This window comes from Aulostomus chinensis, chromosome 1, assembly GCF_037954235.1.
Source record: "Aulostomus chinensis isolate RoL2024-O1b breed Wild chromosome 1, RoL_Achi_v1.0, whole genome shotgun sequence".
In the NCBI taxonomy this organism is placed as follows: domain Eukaryota; kingdom Metazoa; phylum Chordata; class Actinopteri; order Syngnathiformes; family Aulostomidae; genus Aulostomus; species Aulostomus chinensis.
The window spans coordinates 50,819,656-50,840,155 of record NC_141320.1 but is presented as its reverse complement, the minus strand read 5'-3'; the positions used below and the strand labels follow the sequence as shown (position 1 = coordinate 50,840,155).

The 20,500-nt window shown below is 45.6% G+C and overlaps 1 protein-coding gene and 1 non-coding gene across 2 annotated transcripts in view; one reads left to right on the top strand and one right to left on the bottom strand.

Moving 5' to 3' along the window:
- Positions 1–18,821, bottom strand: part of LOC147272118 (uncharacterized) — a 78,695-nt gene extending 59,874 nt beyond the window's left edge. Inside the window, exons 1-3 of the mRNA XM_086202794.1 lie at positions 18,707–18,821; positions 17,805–17,922; positions 16,781–17,711 (exon numbers count right to left, since the gene is read on the bottom strand). Coding sequence (XP_086058920.1) covers positions 16,781–17,711; positions 17,805–17,922; positions 18,707–18,821 — 1,164 coding nt within the window. The remainder of the gene's footprint in view (positions 1–16,780; positions 17,712–17,804; positions 17,923–18,706) is intronic.
- On the top strand, positions 11,548–11,621 carry trnan-guu (transfer RNA asparagine (anticodon GUU)). Its single transcript has one exon. It is a non-coding gene; the product is annotated as a tRNA-Asn (tRNA).
- Positions 18,822–20,500: the final 1,679 nt, after the last annotated feature.

Here is a 20,500-nt window from a genome sequence, read left to right as displayed (position 1 = left end):
ATGAAGGTCAACCTGCATTATCTGCTGTGCGCCTTAACAGGGGAATTAGCTCAAATGGTAGAGCGCTCGCTTAGCATGTGAGAGGTAGAGGGATCGATGCCCTCATTCTCCAGAATACTTCAGCTTGTTCTGTTGATCAGAGGAGCTGCTGGGGGATGAATGCTGATGTTTGTCCACTGCTGTGATAAAGTGTCCCCCTGTTACTGAGATGTGAATGAACACCTGCTCAGGTCAAAGCTGCAATGAAGTCAAGTCATCACCCTGTAAAGCACCAAATAACAACAAAAGTTACACTTTACAAGTAGAACAGGTCCAGTTCCACACTCCTTAAATGAATTTACACCCAACAATTCTTTATGAGCAAGCACATCCTAGCTTAGGCCCAACTTTTCTTGGCGCTCTCCCAGATGCTTGGGAGCTTCTGGGGGAGCGCTAGTGGGCCTAAGCTAGGCGCTAAGCTAAGGTGGTCTGCACCAGCCAGTGAGGGCTGGCTAGCTCTCGCAGCTTTTGGTGTAGAGCCGCTGCAGGTCCAATTCAACCTCGCTAAGCCTCACCTCCAACACAACAAAAAACTACATTTAACACACTTATCAGTATCACTAAAGGAGGCAGAGGAGGAACAAAACATGTGGCACTCTGAGCAGGAGAGAGGAGAACAAGAGGGAGAAGCCATCGTTAGCTTAGCGTGTTTACAAGGCAGAAAGACTGTTGCTACCAGAATGATGGTCTTTTAAACTTCAGCCAAATAAAGCAATTAGGTATTAATTTTTGGTGGGTAATTAGTCAATGAAATAAGGAATTAGCAGGGAGGATCACACTTTAGCGAGCACAATGAAGCAAGGCTCTACGTTCAGCAACACAGAAAAAGGAGTTGAGGTCACACGCTTCCTGCAACCAAGGTCAAAAATCCAGGACGGACGAAGGGGAGGACGACAAAGACAAAGACACAAGAAACAGAGATAATAACCTTAAACTCCATAACAACCATAACACATATTGCCCACACACACACACACACACACACACACACACACACACACACACACACACACACACACATTTTGTGAAACAACTCAGGTGTTTTACTCAGAGGGATTCATTCATGATAAATGAGCATGGAGGAGACCCAGTAATCATCAACACAAGCGTCACATGTGCAGGTCACCACCCACTTTTATTGATTGGTTCTTGTAAGAATCACTCCTAACGCCATCAGGGTGTCATTTTTTGTCCTGCCCTGTCTCAACTGTTGGAGCACAACTACAGCCTGAACTCTGCCACTACCTTATCCCTCCCTAACAACCTCATACAGACCCACTATCTGGACTAGCCTGACCCCCCTGACCCTCATCAGTCACTCCTAGTGCCTCACACTGGAGGGAATAGGAGCGTCTGTGAGCTCTGACTGTTGGGATGCACATCCATGTGATGAAGAGCTGTTTTAAACAGGGAATCATTTGACCTCTTGATCTGTGTGGGCAGGTACAGAGGGACAATTCCATCATGAACAATAATATTACTAAACAAATGGGTCTTTAGCTTCTTTCTAAAGGTGTCCACAGCGTCCTCATGTCCAGTGGGAGAGCGTTCCAGATTCTAGGAGCTGCAACCGGGAAGGTTCACTCTCCTTCAGTGAGGCTGAATCCCTGTGGTCAGGGAGGATAAGGGACCCCACAGGTATCACTAAAGTGCTTTAGACTGCAAAGCACTCAGCTAATCAAGCTGGGATCAACTGCTGTGGTGATCAAGGTCTCATCATATATAACAAACAAAGAAAACAAAGTTGAGGAAAAGCACACAAAGAAGAAACTATGAACATAAACAGAGCATCTTCTACACCAGATGTCACACGGCTCAGTAGACCTCTGGTTTGACCCGTAGCAGGTCCAGTCTCCAGGGTGCCCCCATCATTCTGCTCTTCAGTCACAGGACATGCAGCAGAATCCCGTCGCTCCTCTGCAGAAGAACATATGAGAGCGTCTGCTTGCTCTTCTCTGGCTAGACGTAGGGGAGAGTCTGCTTGCTCTTCTCTGGCTGGACGTAGGGGAGAGTCTGCTTGCTCTTCAGAAGTTTGCTGGACCTTCACTTGAAGGTCATGATTTTCCTCTTTCAAACAACTTTTTAAATCATGAAAATTTCCCAGGATTTCCCTCTGAGCACTGCTCCTTTTCTTCTTTTTTTTTCTCACTGCACATAGAAGACTCTGAACTTCACCGTTCAGACTGCCAGTCTTTGTGGGGTCCTGGTCCTTCCTTGATTCAAGGTGGGCCAACTCAGCAGTGAAGGTCTCTGTCTCCTTAGATGCAGTAGAAACTCGTCTCCTCAAACATCCATTTTCTGCCTCTCTCTCCTCACTCTGGGATCTCAGCTGTTCAAGAGTCGTCTTCTTCTCAGTGAGTTCTTGTCTCATTTTGTTCATCTCTGCCTGGATGGAGCTGAGCTCACACTTGAGGTCACACGTCTCCTTGTAAACCATCTTCACCTCAAGCTGAAGATTGTGGACTTGTGTGTTCAGGTCTCTGATCTGAGTCTGGTTCTCCTCCCTCACAGATTCAAGGTTGCCCACCATGGCAGACATGTTCTCTACCAGCTGATATGCAATAATCTTCTCTTGTCCAAGACTAGAAACCTGTCCCCACAAATTCTGGTTTTCTGTCCATCTCTTGTCACACAGAGACTGAAGCTGATCAAGTGCACTTTTCCTCTCAGTCAGGTCTTCCTCAAGACATTTCATCTCCACCTGTTCACTCTCCCTCAGAGACTGAACCTGGGTCAGTTCTTTTCTGAGCTCATTGTTCTCTCCATCAACCCTCCTCCCCTCACACTGAAGACTGTGGACTGTTGCGTTCAGATCTTCTATCTGAGTCTGGTTCTTGTCCTGGACCGTTTGGAGGTTGGCCACCACAGCAGTGAGGTTCTGGAGCTCCTGGATTGCTCTTTTATTCTCACGTTCAAGGGTAGAAACTTGTTCCCTCAAATTCTGGTTTTCTGCCTGTGTGTTGTCACACAGAGACTGAAGCTGCTCAAGGGCAGCTTTCTTCTCAGTCAGGTCCTCCTGCTCTGTCAGCCTTAGAGATGGAGGAGCAGGATCACATTGACCAGGATCATTCAGTGGATAAATACAGCTCCTACTGAGATCCACCAGATCTCTGAATGCTCCAACGATACAATCCAATGGAGTCATAGCCTTCTGTCCTGGGTTGATCTGAAGATCTTGAGCCAGACTAAATCACCTGGAACTGTGAAGTCTTTAAAGACCAAAACTGCCCCATAAATGTGGAGTCTGGGTTCTTTTCTATAATGTGATGGCAATGACAGAGTGACATCACTGACATGACTGGATGACTTCAGTCATGTGACTGATGTCTTGAGTCACATGACTGGATGACAGTGTAGATTCCAATGTAGAGGTTGGGGAAATAGTCTCTGAGAATCCAGCTTGAAGCCACGCCCTCCTTGTTTTTGAAAAACCCAAACAGAGACCATCAGTCTCCCTCAAATCCTGTACTTGGTTCAATGTTGCTGTTCCATTTTGCAGCAGCAGGTGTCGCTGTGATACCAGGTTCAGTTCAAGATTCCCAACTCCAACTCATGTTGTTGACCTCAGTGGCAGGTAAAATGGCGCTTCAGTAGATCATGTGATCAACTCATGTGTGTCCTCACTGCTCCACAGGTCTGTCAAATGTTCTGTAAAATAGTTGGACCCAGCAGAGCTGCTAGATTAGGAGTTGATGGAGTCGTTGCAGATACCAGGGTCCAAAGTCCAGCTTGAACCTGGTTTGTGCAGTTCTTTGTCAAGCTAGCAGCCGTTCTTTTCACTGCCAAGCTAAAGTGACTTCTGTCAACAAAGGTCAACAAACAAAAGGATATTTCTACTGGCAGTTCAAGATTTTGATCAAACTCCTTTTTCAGAGCTGGAACCTTCCTCTTGTGTCAGCTTTCTGTTCCCATCTCTATGTTAACGGTCAGTTTTGACCCACGTCTTCAATCAGCTGTCAAATAAACTAAAACAATTTTCTATCCTCCAAGTTGTTTCTATCTCTTGGTGACCTTGTTAGGCTTCCTTATCCATGGAAATATTGATTGATTGATTGATTGTTTGTGTTTAGATGCATGTGTGACACTTCTGAGTGTTCTTTCCAGAGATGTTTCCTGCAGTTGAAGCACAATCCATTTGTCCTGCTGTCCTGACTGCTTGGGCAGTCCTGACCCTCTTTCTTCTGGAACCAGATCCTGAGTGGGGTTGTGGCTGTGGCTGTTCTGGTTGGTGTTGAGGCAGGGCTGCTGAGGAGGATGCTGTTGCACTCTTGGTGGATGTGGGTCCACAACACAAATGCAGTCTATGCAGACACATCAAGGATGGTCTTTGTTGTGTTGTTGTGTAGGTCGATGGGAGAACGAGGCTGATGAGAGTCCCTGAAGCTCCCATGACTGGGAGAGGAGCTGCTGGCAGTGTTGCTGACAGTGCACTTCTGACTTCAGGTTTGGCTCTGATTGTTGCTTTGTCATCTTATTTTGATAACTGGGTCTAAACCAATCCTTATGATTTTATAATTCAGTGAAAAACATTTTTTCTTTTATTTTGTTGAACTAGAGGTTCCTAACAAAGTCAAAAATCCTTGATACAATAAACAAATTGATGTGGTTCTTTGATGCATTTAAATCCTAAAACAGGTCCCACAGGAGGAAGGTTAAATCATGTGACCATCATCATAACAGCTGTTGACCTTGTTGTAACTAGTTGATGGTGCTAAATATCACCAGCTTGCTAACGTTAACTAGCTAACATTGCTAGCTAGCGAATATTATTTTCTAACTTCAGGCCTAAATTTTGGATTGACTGTTAAAATTGTTCCCCTCACCTTTGTAACACCAGGTTTTGTCTTGATGATGTCATTGTAACTGCCTTTCTGATTCTAAAATATAAATGCATCCAAAATAAAAATGTCAAACTGCCCCTCCATGGAAACATCATATTTAATATCCTGCAATATTCTTTTCCAGTGTACTGCACTATATTTTTGTTTTATCAGAGAGACTTTAATGTCTGTCTTTGATCTCTAAACTCTGACTCTGATGTCATTGGTGGTGACTGAATTCTACCCCCTGACAGACTGGGAAGGCTCATATTGGTGATGTCATCATAAATATATGAAGGTCTTGTTTCAAAGTAACTTGTTATTTTGTTCTTGGTTGTCATGGTGACTCGTGGTAGCGGATTGATGATGGCATTTTGTGGTGGTTGTGCACGTGTGACACTCAAGGTGAACGTACTCACAGCTGATTGGACCAACTGAGATCAGCTGTTCTGAACCTGATACTCAGAGTTTCCATCTCAGTGTCAACTCAGGAGTGACTGAGGAGAAGAGTTTCAGAACAGCCACAGTTGGGGGACTTCCATCCAGCAGCCATTTTCTATCCCTGTAAGGAGTTAAGGGATCTGGAGCTGCTGGGTTCAGGTGGATCCAGAACACAAGATGGAGGTCAGTCAGGACCCCAGAAGGAGACCAGCATCTGGAAGGTGGAGATGCTTTAATCTGACACCGTTGTGTCAACAGTTCTGAAATCAGAACAAAAATAAACAGTTGTATTTCCACCTGCTACTCCTGCATGTATTCAAGTGAACAGGAACACAGATTCATGTTCAACTTCTCCTGTGTGTTCATCCACAGTCACTAAACAACAACCAGACTGAAGAACTCCTTCATCCCCCGAGCCATTAAACTGTTAAACTCCTCACTGGAGGGGGGGAGGGCCAACAGAAGGACTGTAGGAGAGGGCTGAGCACCATTAACTTGCCCCGATAACAACCGGACACTCGTGCAATATAAGAGACTGTACATTATTATCCATCCATCATCATCTTTCCGCTTATTCCTACACATTAAGGGTCGTGGGGGGGCTGGAGCCTATCCCAGCGTCAACGGGCGAGAGGCGGGGTTCACCCTGGACAGGTCGCCAGTCCATCGCAGGGCCAACATACAGAGACGAACAACCATTCACACTCACATTCATACCTACGGTCAATTTAGATAATCCAATTAGCCTAGTCCCCGAATGTCCATGTCTTTGGACAGTGGGAGGAAGCAGGAGTACCCGGAAAGAACCCACACAGACACAGGGAGAACATGCAAACTCCACACAGAAAGATCCCGTGCCCGAGCCGGGACTCGAACCCGGAACCTTCTTGCTGTGAGGCCACAGTGCTATCCACTGCGCCCCGTACATTATTATTCTTATTATTATTCTTATTATTATTATTATTATTTTATTTATTATTAGTATTATTATATAATTCTTGTTACTACTGCTATTATTATTATTATTATAACTATTATATATTTTATCATATTACATCATCATCATCATTATTATTGTTATAATTATTATTATTGTTATAATAACAATTAAGAACAATTAATATTATGATTATTCCTGTCACTATGCACATATACATAACCATCCAGGTACACAGAGGCACACGCACATGTATATATGCACACATATATATATATATAGTCTTTGTTTTCTCTTCTTTGCTATTTTTATTCTAATCTATGGTAACAGTGCTGTGAATGTATGTTGAGGAGAGTGCAATTTCCCTCGCAGAACGTCCAAAAGGGATTAATAAAGTAGTCTGTCTGTCTGTTTGTCTGTCTGTCTGTCTGTCCAAACCAGACAAAAGGGGGTTTGCTAGCATGGCTGCTGAGATAGGAAGGCTCTGTTTAAATTGAGTCCTTTTCCATTTCTTTCCCGGCTTCTTCAAGCGGTGCTGTCGTCACTTCCTGTGACCACGGGAGGGAAGGGGTCACCCTTCAGAATAAGTTTGAAATCATTGTTACTTCCTGTTCAACACTTCTTTAGCAGACCAACTCAGTGAACAATTCAGTGAGGTAGTGTGGCTGAGCGGTCTAAGGTGCTGGATTAAGGCTCCAGTCTCTGAGGAGGCGTGGGTTTAAATCCCACCACTGCCATCATGTCCCAGGTCACTGGAGAGGTGTGGCAGGTCTCTCCCAGCCTCTCTGTGCTGGAGGTGTTGGCTGCTTTTATCACTGTGGGAGGAAAATGTCCTGAACTTGAGGTGTTCTCCTCATCTTGAACTCTCCAAAACAACAAAGTGCAGTAACGCTGAGCTGCCTTCAAGCCAACAACATGGGCACAGTGTACCCAGAGCCACAGGCTCCTCCCAGTATATGCAGCACTGCCAGTGACCTCTGCTCCAGTGCAACAGTGACTCTCCAAACTGAAGCTGATCCAGGACCAGCTCAGGAGGAGCCATGGAGCAGACAGGCTCTCTGATTTAATGCTGCTGTCTATTGAGAGGAACATCCCAGTTGACTCCAACAAGGCTGCTGATGTCTTCAAAGCCAGGACCAGAAGAAGAACCCTCCTCTGAGTCCACAGACCTGAGCACCGCTGCTCTGACTACCAGGTTACCTCCTGGTTATCAGTGTGAAGTCATGGTGAGGTGGTCAGTTGTTCCTTGGGTTTTATTCCAGAGGCCTGGGAGTTAAACACTGAATTAAATCATTTTAATTCTTTACTTGAAGTTTCCTGCTGTTTAGCTGGAAATGTAAGACAACTTCCTCCATGCTGGTGCCCCATCACACATAACAGGTGCACTTGTCCTCTTTTCACCTCTGACCCTCAAACATTCCACCGGTGAACGTCCAGAAATTGAAGCATCAACAGTTCAGCAACAATGAATTCTTCAAATCACCTCTGAAATAAAAGATGAATCTTTACCTGCTGAGGCTTCAGAGCCAAATTGTGAACCTTCAACACTCAAATTCCTGTTCTTGTCTCAATCCTGCTCTCCTAAATCAAGACTTGTTCAATAGATGGTCAAGCAGAGAGGAGCAGAGGAAGAGAGCTGGGACCAGAACCAGAGGCTGATGGATCAAAACCATCCTCTGCTCAAAGAAAGGAGAAAAATAAACCTGTTAGTTTAGAAATGTGAATCTGATAAAAAAGGGGTGGAAAACAAATTGATCTTACTGCAGAATCACCAACCATTGTGAGTTAACAACAGTCTCCTTTCTGACTGAAGCAAAAGTTTACTTCAAAATGTTTTTCTGATTCAACATAGCAGCTAAATGTCCATTTCTATACTGATTATCTGCAGTGGTTCATGGGGGGTGGAGCCTATCACAGCTGACAATGGATGAGAGGCGGAGTTCACCCTGGACAGGTCACCAGTCCATCACAGGACAAACACATAGAGACAGACAACCATTCACTCTCACAGTCACACCTACAGTCAATTTAGAGTATCAATCACCCTCGTCCCCTCTTGATGTCTTTGGACTGTGGGAGGAAGCTGGAGTACCAGAGAGAACCCACACAGGAACAGGGAGAACATGCAAACCCAGAACCTTCTTGCTGTGAGGCAACAGCACGAACCATCGCACCATTTTGTCCCCTGAAAATGCCATCAGAATTTTTCAATTTTCTGTAAAATCAAGTACACATGAACACACTACACTGATCTCAGGGGTAGTGGCACACTGGATAATGTGTCTGACTACAAATCAGAAGCTTCTAGGTTCAACTCCTGGCCAGCTTAATTAAAACTTTACACTGAGAAGCTTTCATTTCCTGTCCTTCTTCCCAGGATGGTTCCACCTCAGTGGAAAGGTTCACTAAATACTCATCAACTTCTCTGGTCCAATCACATTTATGTTGGCACACAGAGAACAGATCCAGAGTCAGAGCTGAGACTTCAGTCTAACCACCTTAAGATGGAGGAGAAGAAGCCCTGATTTCTGGGTCTCACAGTCTTTTTACTCTCTTGGCTCCACCCACACAGGGCAGGAGAACATCCTCATAGTGAGTCAGTGTTTTTCCATGTTTAACCCAATCAGCTCTCAGTGGTTAAGAACAGGTGAGTTAGTGAGTGTGGTTCGTTCTAATCTGATGTCCAAGCTGCAGGGAACAGCAAAGCCAAACAGTACAGAAGCCTTTCAGCATTCATGCAGACTGGAAAGAGGCTGAAATGCTCCCTGCTTCTGGAAGGAGCAGAGATGGAGCCAGAAAAAACACAGAATTTACCCAGACTCTGATTTGAACTAGCAAGAGACTCAAGCTGGTCATGAAGTATGATTGGCTGCCTCTTTGTGATGTCATTCACACACACCTGTATAATCAGGATGTGAGCTGAGGGGTGGAGATCGATGAGTCCTGGAGACGTTCAATAATGTCCACAACTTTGGCACCAGGAAGACAGCAGGTGATGGCACCTGGGAGTTCAACAGACCTGATGATTGAACCACCAACCACAAGGATTTCAGCCTCCATTGTAAACAGAGAGTTTAGATGAGAGAGAACCTGCTGTCAGCCTCACCAGTCAGGGCAGTGGCAGAGGCAGCAGAGTTGAATGAAGCAGGACCACCTGGCAGGTCTCAGCTGGGGGTGATGACATCACTGGCCTCAGTCCTCACCAGTGCTCTGCCTAGCAACAGGGACGATGGAGAGAAACCAGTAGAAGCACTCTGAGAGTTGGAGACAGCAGGAGAGAGACCATGACAGAGTCACCCATGGGAAACTGTTGGATCCACTCAGGACCGGCTGGACAGACACAGATCAAAGACAGAATTGATGATGATGTCATCAGGAGGCTTTGATAGTGTCTTTATTTGTACCTAGAATTCTGTCTTTGATTTCAGGAGGACATAAAAGAAACCCAATTGAGGAACGTAGAGGAGAACATTCAGCTTCATTAGAAACACTTGAACTGTTGAACAGTAGAATTTGTTTGAAACAGTTTACAACACTGAGTGACAGGATTGAAGAGGGGAGATTTTTCTACTTCACATTTAATTCTAACTTTAAACTGGAGATGAACATTTTTAGTAGTTCATATTCTAACATACAGAGGAAGTCATGTCATTCCCTTTTTAAGAAAATGAAAAACATGTGAAGCTCCTCCCCCCAGCTCCAGATGGACAGACAGACATGAGAGTGGCCAGGAAGCAAAGAAGTGTTGTGCTCCTCTCCAGTGCTCTGGTGTTGTTGTGTTCTTCTCAGCTCCATCATGAAGACCTGCTGGCACTGGGCGCTGGTGGAAGTTTGCAGCTCTCACTGGAAAGTCCTGAGGCTCCTCCCACTCTGAAGCAGGCAGTTGCTCCCAGCCAGCCCACACTTTCACTCTCTGGTGTAGGAGTGAAGAACAAAATCAGAATCAAGAACCATCACTCTTTCATTGGGGCTCCTTTCTCCTTGTTCTGATCCAGAAACTCAACAGCTTCTATCATTGATTTGACAGGAAATGTTGATGACACACTGGGATTTTTGTTCTCCTGCTGTCACTGTCAAGTGCCAGTTCAGATGTACTTGACGTTACAGAAAATCCAGCACGGTGGTACAGTGGTCAGCACTGTGGCCTCACAGCAAGAAGGTTCCAGGTTCCAGTCCCGGCTCCAGCACAGGATCTTTCTGTGTGGAGTCTGCATGTTCTCCCTGTTCCTGCGTGGGTTCTCTCTGGTACTCCAGCTTCCTCCCACAGTCCAAAGACATCAAGAGAGGACGAGGCTGACTGATACTCTAAATTGACTGTAGGTGTGAATGGTTGTCTGTCTCTATGTGTTGGTCCTGTGATGGACTGGTGACCTGTCCAGGATGAACCCCGCCCCTTGACCAATGTCAGCTGTGATAGGCTCCACCCCCCCATGAACCTTAACAGATAATCAGTGGAGAAATGGAAATTTAGCTGCTATGTTGAATCAGAAAAACCTTTTGAAGTCTACTTTTGCTTCAGTCAGAAAGTGGACTGTTGTTAACTCACAATGGTTGGTGATTGTGGAGGAAGACAAAATCCTTATGAAGCTCTTTTTAACAGACACACATTTCTAAGACGCAGGTTCATTTTATTTTGTTCTTCTAGCAGAGGATGGTTTCGATCCATCGACCTCTGAGTTATGGGCCCAGCACGCTTCCTCTGCGCCACTCTGCTCTACCATTGATGGTGCCAGGAGGCCTAAAAACACACAAACACCATTCAATCCAGGACCTTGGAGCCTAAACTGAAGCTCCATCACACGGTGGCTCTGCTGGGGCTCCCACAGGTGAGTGAGGCTGAGCTCCAGTCTGCTCTGAGGAGGCAGCAGACATCTGCACCACTCAGAGGTTTGGTTGGTGTCTTTGACAAAATCCCAACAAACTCAAATCCTGTTGAAGCAGGAAGTTCTAGTTGAACTCTCATCCACGTCACATGACCAAGAAAACCTCCTCTTTCATTCAGACCAGAACAGACAAACATAGAAACATTGTTTCAGCTTCTGATCAAACAATAACATGTTCTTGATTGTTTGTCATGTTCTATTAATCAGACTGATGATCTCTGGATGTTCTAGGAGGTGTGTCTGTTTCTGATGAAGCCTGTTTGGTCTGGGGGGGTTAAGATGGTGGGGGCTGTTTCAGTTCTAGTGCTGAAGGCTTTCACCATGACAGTCAGACTCTCCTCTGTCCTTCATGGTCCCTCAAATGTGCAGTGGACCTCACAAACTGAATTTAGCCTGAAAACTCTTCATGAAAAGCAGGTGCCTCAGAGTCTCTGTGGCGCAATCGGTCAGCGCGCTCGGCTGTTAACCGAGAGGCTGGTGGTTCAAGCCCACCCAGGGACGATGAGCAGGCTCTACTGGTGCTTAGGAGTCGCTGTGTTAATGATCTGAATGTGGACGGACAGATTGACCCTCCACAGCAGACGCCTGTTACAGATCTCTTGATGAGACGCTTCAGTCTTCTGTTTAGTCGTCGTGTGTCATGCAGTGTTGAGGAGGCCTGCTGGCTGTGGGTAAAGTGGGGGCTCAGAGTTTGTGGAGTCGGCTCTGGAATGAAGGGGGTCACTGTTTGGTTCTCAGATGCTCCAGCTCAGGTTAGCGAGGTGGTGGAGAAATGAATGAGAGCTCTGCCAGCTGGAGCCTCTTGGGTCCCGGGAGGCTTCACTCCTGGAGGTGGAAATGGTGAGGAGTTTTAAAATCTGCTCCTCTTTCACGCTGACTTGTTTTCTTGGGTTCCCTCTTTTATTCATGTGTGATTTTAGTCTCAGCTCTCTAAACCTGAATGGAGCCAGAACCCATTCTAAAAGAGCTGCTCTTTTATTCTCCTGGAGATCAAGAGGATCCTGCCATGTTTGTCCAGGAGACCCACAGCACAACAGTCAGTGAATGGGGATGCAGGCAGGCTTTTAATGGGGGTCATTTGAAGTCCCAAGTCCAGTTGGAGCAGAGGGTGGAGTTTGATTCTCCAGGAGTTTTTGTTGTTTTTTTTTACCAGTTTCTTTTGGTTTGGAGGAAATCATTCCAGGTGTATGAAAGAAGGTGAGAGCAACTTTGGAAAATGTTCAACTGGTGTTTTTAAATGTCTTTGCACCAACAAATGGTGGACAGGACAGCTTTTGAGACATTTTAATGCCACCGTTCAACAGTGAATCTGCTGGTTTCCTGTTTTTAGGAGCTGATGGGAGCTGCACAGAGAAGCTCTTTGAGACAGGAACCATTCAGAGCTCCACCCTGCTTCTTCCAGCAGGATCCACAGATCCACCAACACACCAGCTGTTTGATGTGTGGAGGCTTTTGACCAGGATTCCTGGACAGCACAGCTGGACTCACTCAACAGCTAACTTGTTAGCACCGACTAGACAGGAGTGCTTCTATGGTTTTACTCAGTGGTTCAATATTTTTAAGAGATGTCCCATTCAGCCTGTGGGTTTGAGTGATCACTCTTCAGTCTCCTGTTCTGTTTTATTAAAATATTCATTGAAAAGCTCCTGAGAGAGAGAGAGAGAGAGAGAGAGACAGAGAGAGACAGAGAGAGACAGAGAGAGACAGAGACAGAGAGAGAGGCTCAAACTGATCTCAAAATTTACTTCAAAATTCTTTGATTATAATCATTTTTACTCCTTGATAGATTCATCACTACAGTGTCATAGAGGGTCCATTACTATTGCAGTATATTAAAGAATATAATGGGTTGGGCCTGTGGCTGTTTCCTGGGGGAGGGGTGGCTTGGGGCTCCCTGTGTTCTGGGGGTTTCTGGGTGCTCTGGTGGCCTGGTCCTGACCTGCCTGCCTATCCTGGACTGGGGGCATGTTGTCCTGGTCCCCCACATCAGCTACAGCCAGCTACCCACGGCATCCAAGACAAACCGTAGCACACACATACACATACACACATGTATACACACATACACGCATGGAGCGCACAACTGACCCATAATCACACACTCAGACATTTATCTTAAAATGATATTAAACCAAATGGTAAATCTGCACTGGAAATTCTGCAACCAATGTTTTTCTTTTTTTCTGTTGTTATTGTTTTTGTTTGTTTTTCTCCTATTGCCCCCCCCCCCTTGTCCTCCCTGTCCTGTCCCTGCTCTCTCTTCCTGTCCTCTCCTGAGTCTCAGTCCGGTAGCTTCATCAATGAACCAACACCATTCCTAATAAAGTTCAACACAGATGGGGATAGGAGGAGTTTATCAGGTTCCTCCTTAGCAGAGTAGAACTGCTTCAGTCCAACAAAGCACCAGGAACATGGATGCTGCTGCTGAACAGGACAGGTTAAAAAAAATAAAAAAATGAAAACACCAGTTGAACATTTTCCAAAGTTGCTCTCACTTTCTTTCAAACACCTGGAATGATTTCCTCCAAACCAAAAGAAACTGGTGAAAAAAACAACAACAAAAACTCCTGGAGAATCAAACTCCACCCTCTGCTCCAACTGGACTTGGGACTTCAAATGACCCCCATTAAAAGCCTGCCTGCATCCCCAGTCACTGACTGTTGTGCTGTGGGTCTCCTGGACAAACATGGCAGGATCCTCTTGATTTCCAGGAGTTTAAAAGAGCAGCTCTTTTAAAATGGGTTCTGGCTCCATTCAGGTTTAGAGAGCTGAGACTAAAATCACACATGAATAAAAGAGGGAACCCAAGAAAACAAGTCAGCGTAAAAGAGGAGCAGATTTTAAAACTCCTCACCATTTCCACCTCCAGGAGTGAAGCCTCCCGGGACCCAAGAGGCTCCAGCTGGCAGAGCTCTCACCTGCGTCTGCTGTGGAGGGTCAATCTGTCCGTCCACATTCAGATCATCGATGCAGCGACTCTGCTCGGATCAAACTACTGAGGATGAAACAGACCAATGTTGACATCAAGTAGCAACTCAGCAGCTGATCAACAGAGTCCTCAGCACCAGTAGAGCCTGGTCCTGGTCCCTGGGGGGCTCCAACCACCAGCCTCTCTGTTAACAGCCGAGCGCCACAGAGACTCTGAGTCTGTGAGGTTTGTGTCTTTCTGGTTCCACTTTTCCTGCCTCTGCTGTCTTTTTTCAGGTCTTCTTGATGGTCCGGCTTCTTCTACCTCATCAAGGGAGTGAGCAAAAGAAATTTACAATCCATACCAGGCAGAACACCAACAAAACACTTCTTTCTTCACAGTTTCAACATTTGTGATAAATTTCCACCCAACAAACAAACAACTTAACAGACAACATTCACCTATAAAGTTTTATACATTTATTAAACAATAAAAGACAACTGATTATGAAAAATATTATAAAAACACAGCTCTGACATCATCAAAATAACCTCAAAACTGTCACTGACACAAAGAGTAAAATAATCAAGAAACATTAATTTATTCAAAACAAAAACAGATTTGAAGATGAAAGAACACACAACATAATTTTAACTGAAGAGAAACAAAAAAACATTCCTCTTTTCTGCCTCCACCTCTACCACCTTCTCTTCATTCTTCTAGTATTTATAAACGTGCAATATTCTTTTCAAATATATTTCTCTATATTTTGGTTTTCTAAGAGAGGCTTTGATGTCTGCTTTGATGTCTAAACTCTGACTCTGATGTCATTGGTGCTGACTGAATTCTACCCCCTGACAGACTGGGAAGGCTCCTATTGGTGATGTCATCATAAATAAATGGAGGTCTTGTCTCAGTGTCAGGAACCAATCAGAGCAGCCTCCTCCTGACTAAACAGCTCTACTCATCAAGCCCCTGACCCCAGACTCTTCTTGGTGAACTGATCAGAGATCAGATTAGTAGAGAAGCAGTGACACAAAGGGAAACTTCCTCATTTCCTGAACGCAGCTTCATCAAACAGAGCAATGCTAACTGTTCACCTGCAGCAGTGATGTCATCAGGACAGGAAGTTGATCAGACATGGGAACTTTGACTCAGATCAACCAGGGAGGGAGGAGTTCTCAGAGTTTGATTGTGCTGATGAATCATCAGAACTCTCCATCACGCCGTGGTCTCAGCGTTGGACCTGAAGTCCCAGGCTTCAAGGGTTCTCCCCAAACTCTCAGGGTGGGTCTGACCACATCTGAAGGAAGTAATTCCACCAGTATTAAACTCAATGCCATGTCTCCCTACTACAGAGATCCCTGATTCTGAGTTGAGTCCTTGAAGGCAGCTGTCATGAAACCACTGCTTCAGAAGCCTCCTCTAGACCCTGAGGTTCTCGCCAACTCCAGACTGATAGCTAACCTCCCCTTTCTCTCTAACGTCCTGGAGAAAGCAGTTGGTAATCAGCTGAGTGACTTCCTACATGACAAGAGTTGATTTGAGGGGTTCAGTCTGGTTTTAGAGCCCAGCCCAGCACAGAGACAGCGCTGTAGAAACTACTAACTACCTTTAATTCATCAGATCATGGCTTTGTGTCTGTACTCGTCCTGTTAGACCTCAGTGCTGCCTTTGACACAATTGACCATCAAATCCTGCCACAGAGACTTGAACACTTCAACACTTCCTTTAGGTCATGTTATTCAAAAACACTCCATACATTTCCATGGTTACACAGATGATACTCAATTATATTCATCAATAAAGTTGGATGAAGGCCAACAGTTATCCAAACTACAAACATGCATTCCAGACCTGAAGGCCTGGATGACTTGTAACTTTTTACTGTTCAACTCTGATAAGACAGAAGTTCTTGTGCTTGGCCCCAAACCCTTAGAGGCCCATTTTCTAGTGATATCACTGCTCTGGATGGCATCACTATGGCCTCCAGCAGCACAGTTAAGAACTTAGGGAGTTCAATTTGGTCAGGAGTTGTACTTCAATTCCCACATTAAACAAATTTCAAGGACCGCCTTTTTTCATCAACACACTATCTCAAAAATTAGACACATTCCATCCCAAGATGATGCTAAAAAAAATAGTCCATGTATTTGTTACTTCTAAGCTGGATGGTTGTAATTCTTTATAATCAGGCTGCACTAACAAGTGGTTGAAGACTCTGCAGCTGGTCCAGAATGCAGCTGCAAGCGAACTGACAGGAACTAGGAAGAGCGACCACATCACCCAAGTCTTAGCTTTGCTGCACTGGCCTCCAGTAAAATCCAGAGTAGTGTTTAAAATCCTCCTCCCTTTGAAGCTCTTCAAGAACAGTTCTGACACAAAACAAACTGAAGGTGTGTTCTTGTATTATTATTTTGAACGATTGCAGGGATTTGTTTTTGCAGCATCAAAATGTGATCCAGTTTTGGCGCACACCGCTCATTAGCTCCCAATACACCGGTTGAACTGAAAAGTCACGTGGAATCTCATGTCTTTTGGAGGGTGGGGAAATGTTCATTCCTCCTAGTTGGAGGCACCTGGGCCCATATTTGGTTCATCATTGTGTTGTTTTTTTTTTTTGTTAAATACATTCATTATTTGGCTTTCAACCTGCATCTCCCACACTTTTGTTACAGCTTCAATGTCATGCTTTGACAAATGGTTTCTCCCCAGTGTGCGTTCTTAAGTGTCTTTTCCAATTTCCCTTGACTGAGAATCTTTTACCACAAACTGAGCAGGGGAATGGTTTTTCCCCAGTGTGCGTTCTCATGTGTTTTGTCAGATTTCCCTTTTCTGACCATTTTTTGCCACAAACTGTGCAGGTTAAGGGTTTCTCCCCAGTGTGCATTCTCATGTGTTTTGTCAGGTGTCGCTTTTCTGAGAATCTTTTGCCACAAACGGGGCAAGGGAGTGGTTTCTCCCCACTGTGCGTGCTCATATGTGATTTCAGATGTCCCTTAACAGAGAATGTTTTGCCACAAAGGGAGCAGGGGAATGGTCTCTCTCCTGTGTGTGTTCTCATGTGGTTTTTCAGATATCCATTTTCTGGAAATCTTGTGCCACACACTGAGCAAGGGAATGGTTTCTCCCCAGTATGTGTTATCATGTGTCTTTTCAGATGTCTCTTTTCTAAGAATCTTGTGCCACAAACTGAGCAGAGGAATGGTTTCTCCCCAGTGTGCGTTCTCATGTGGTTTTTCAGATATCCATTTTCTGAAAATCTTGTGCCACAAATTGAGCAGGGGAATGGTTTCTCCCCAGTGTGTGTTCTCATGTGTCTTTTCAGATGTCTCTTGTCTGAGAATCTTGTGCCACAAACTGAGCAGGGGAATGGTTTCTCTCCGGTATGTGTTCTCATGTGTGTGGTCAAATATCCCTTTGAGAATCTTTTGCCACAAATTGAGCAATGGAATGGTTTCTCCCCAGTGTGTGTTCTCATGTGTTTATCCAAACACTTTCTGTTACTAAAACCTTTACTGCATGTTGAGCACCTAAAGGGACGCTCATCCTCACTGACTTCTGTCTCAGATTCAGAAGAGTCTGACATCTGGTCTTCAGTCTGGGGTTGTACAAGTGGATCTGGATCTACCTTGCTGGCTGGTTCTGGTTCTGGTCCTCCACACTCTTCTCCATCAGCTTCTGTTTTCAGAGGATGAACTGGGCTGCTGCTCAGAGACTCTTCTTTCAAGTTCTCCTCCGTTAGACTCTGATGAAGCTGTGGGAACTGAGGTTTCTCTTCGTCCCCTTCACTCTTCACAGGGACCAGAGTGAAGGGGAACGTGGTGATATCAGCCTCCTGCTGCCCTTGAAGCTGCCCTCCCTCCTCACTGGTCCAGAGCTCCTCCCACTCCTCTTTAATGTGGGGGGGCTCTGGGTCCTGCAGCTCAGGGGGAACCTCTTCTTTAATCACCAGCAGCTGCTCCACATCTGGAGGACACAAACAGCAACATCAGAAATCTCTTCATTTGACTCTGAAACAGCGGAGCAACAGACAGAAACAGAGATCAACTCAATGAAAAGAGACGTCCTGCTACTGACGACCAGTCAGCAAACTGGGAACAGAAACGCTGGCTTCAGATGCTTGGATCAACGTTGTGTCACCCAGGTCAAAGGTCAAAGGTCCCCTCTGCTGAATGGTTTTGTCCATTCATGATCACATCTGCTAGTTGATTCATCAGTTAATGTCTGACATTTCTTGCACATTTGTCAGGCTCATCCATTTCAGATCCAGCAAACCTAAATATTTTACAAAGATAAAACACAAGGAAACACAAAATGCAGTTTTTGGTGCCAATGTCATTTAATAAGGTAAAAAACATCTGAGCCTCCGAAGGCCCATGTGAATAAGTGATTGCCCCCCTGACCCTAACAGCTGGTTGAACCACCTTTTGCAGCAATAACTGCAGTCAAGTGTTAGCGATAAGAGGCGATGAGTCTTTCACATCGCTGTGGTGGGATTTTGGCCCACTCTTCTGTGCAAAATTGAAAAGATCAATCAGATTGGATGGTTTTCCGGCATGAACAGCCTTTTTAAGGTCCTGCTACAGCATCTCAATAGGGTTCAGGTCAGGACTTTGACGAGGCCACACCAAAACCCTCATTTTGTTCTTTTTTAGTCTTTCAGATGTGGACTTGCTGGTGTGCTTCAGATCGTTGTCTTGCTGCAGAACCCAGGTACGCTTCAGCTGGAGGTCTTGAACTGATGGCCCAACATTCTTTGCCAGGATTTCTTGATAGCGAGCAGAATTCATGGTTGTTCCACAGCTGAGTCAATGCCTATGATATCATTTTACTCTTAATTTGGTGAACTTTCTAAACCTCTAATACTGTAATATTGTAGTAGTAACAGTGTGATGGCCTTTTATTTAGAATTGGAAACTCTTCTCATTGTTCTGTGCTGTTGATGAATGGTTGATGGTCTTCAAGGTTCCTGTTCATGTTGGAGCACTGGAGGTCTGAACCACTGAGACACTCAAAGAGCTGCATGAGTGACGTCACTTCAAGCTGGCAGAACGACTCCAGCCAGGGTCCTGCTGAGTGTTGTGATGCTCATGTTTAGCTGTCAAGCTAGCAGCTCTGGACTCACTGATCTGGACTGAAACTGCATTGAAATGAAACAACAGAGCTTCACTGGTGTCTGCAGGAGGTTTGCCTTTGGATTTTGTCCCCTAAAGCGACTGTAACGTTGGTTCATTCTGACGGGACTCATTTGCATATCATGTGACTTGCTGCAGGAGACAGACTGCTGACGTGTGTGTGTGTGTGTGTGCGCTGACTGTTTTGATGTTGAGGTGTTAATTGTCATGTTGTATGCATTTCTTTGGAGGTTTTAAATTAAATCAGTAACAACAGGAAATAAACCAATTGTTTCAGGTCGACTTTGTTTCCTGAGCTCCTAAAACTTCCCTTTATGTTGGTAACAATGCAGCAGGAGCCTGGTTCACATTCTGGTCCACAAGTTAGCAGCAGTTGGTGATCCAGTGTGAACGTCATTCAGGCGAGGTGTTGTTGTGGTTCAGTTCAATGGTAACACGCTGCTACTGATTGTTAAGGCAGGGCTTCTTAACAGGACCCAGGAATGAGGGGCCCAGCAGGTCCCTGCGGGGACTCACCTGCTCTGTCCAGCCTGACTCGGGGCTTCAGCACGGCATCGAGCAGCAACCTCTGCCGGCGGTTCTCCCGCTCGTACTCCGCCACGGTTTCCTCCAGCAGAGCCACGATCTGCTCCGCGGCCGCCGCCAGCCGCTCGGTGAGCAGCGCTCTCAGCACCGGGACTCCAGCCGCTGAGTCTCCTTCTCCCAGCTGCAGCAGGAAGTCTTCAGCGGCGGCGAGGATCCGCTCCTGGACCGACACCCGCAGCAGCTGCGCGGCGCACATGTTGAGGTTCTACCGGCGCCACTCAGCCTTCAGGAGACAAAGACCGAGGCCGGGGGTTCACGGACTTCTCCTTCTTTCCTTGTTGTGTTCAAAGCTTCCCGCTTCTTCTTCTCGTTTTGTGAAGCGCGTATTGATGACGTATGTGGTGACGTCCAAAGCCTCGCCAGACGGCAGTGACCACGTGACTGATTCAGGACCTGCTTCTCCGGCTTGGCCTGAGATTCTAAATGTAAAGCAGTGAAACGCCGTGGTTTCCTCCCTCTGGTTCGCGCGTCTGTTGGAGCTCCACGGCAGGAGAAATCGCTTCAAGAAACCCAACAGACTTGATTTGAAAACGTTGGAAAAACTTCTTTTTTTAATAAAAATTGTAAAATCAAAGCGTCCTCATTCCCATCAATTTCACTGAGACTTTCACATCATGGTCCCATTGTTCAAAGACATGGAACGATCCAGTATGAACGCAAAGACTTCAATGATCTCATTGTGTTCACGGGTCATCAAATCAGTGTCAGTTCAGTCGGTCAAGCCTGCAGGGAAGTTTACAGTCCAGCAG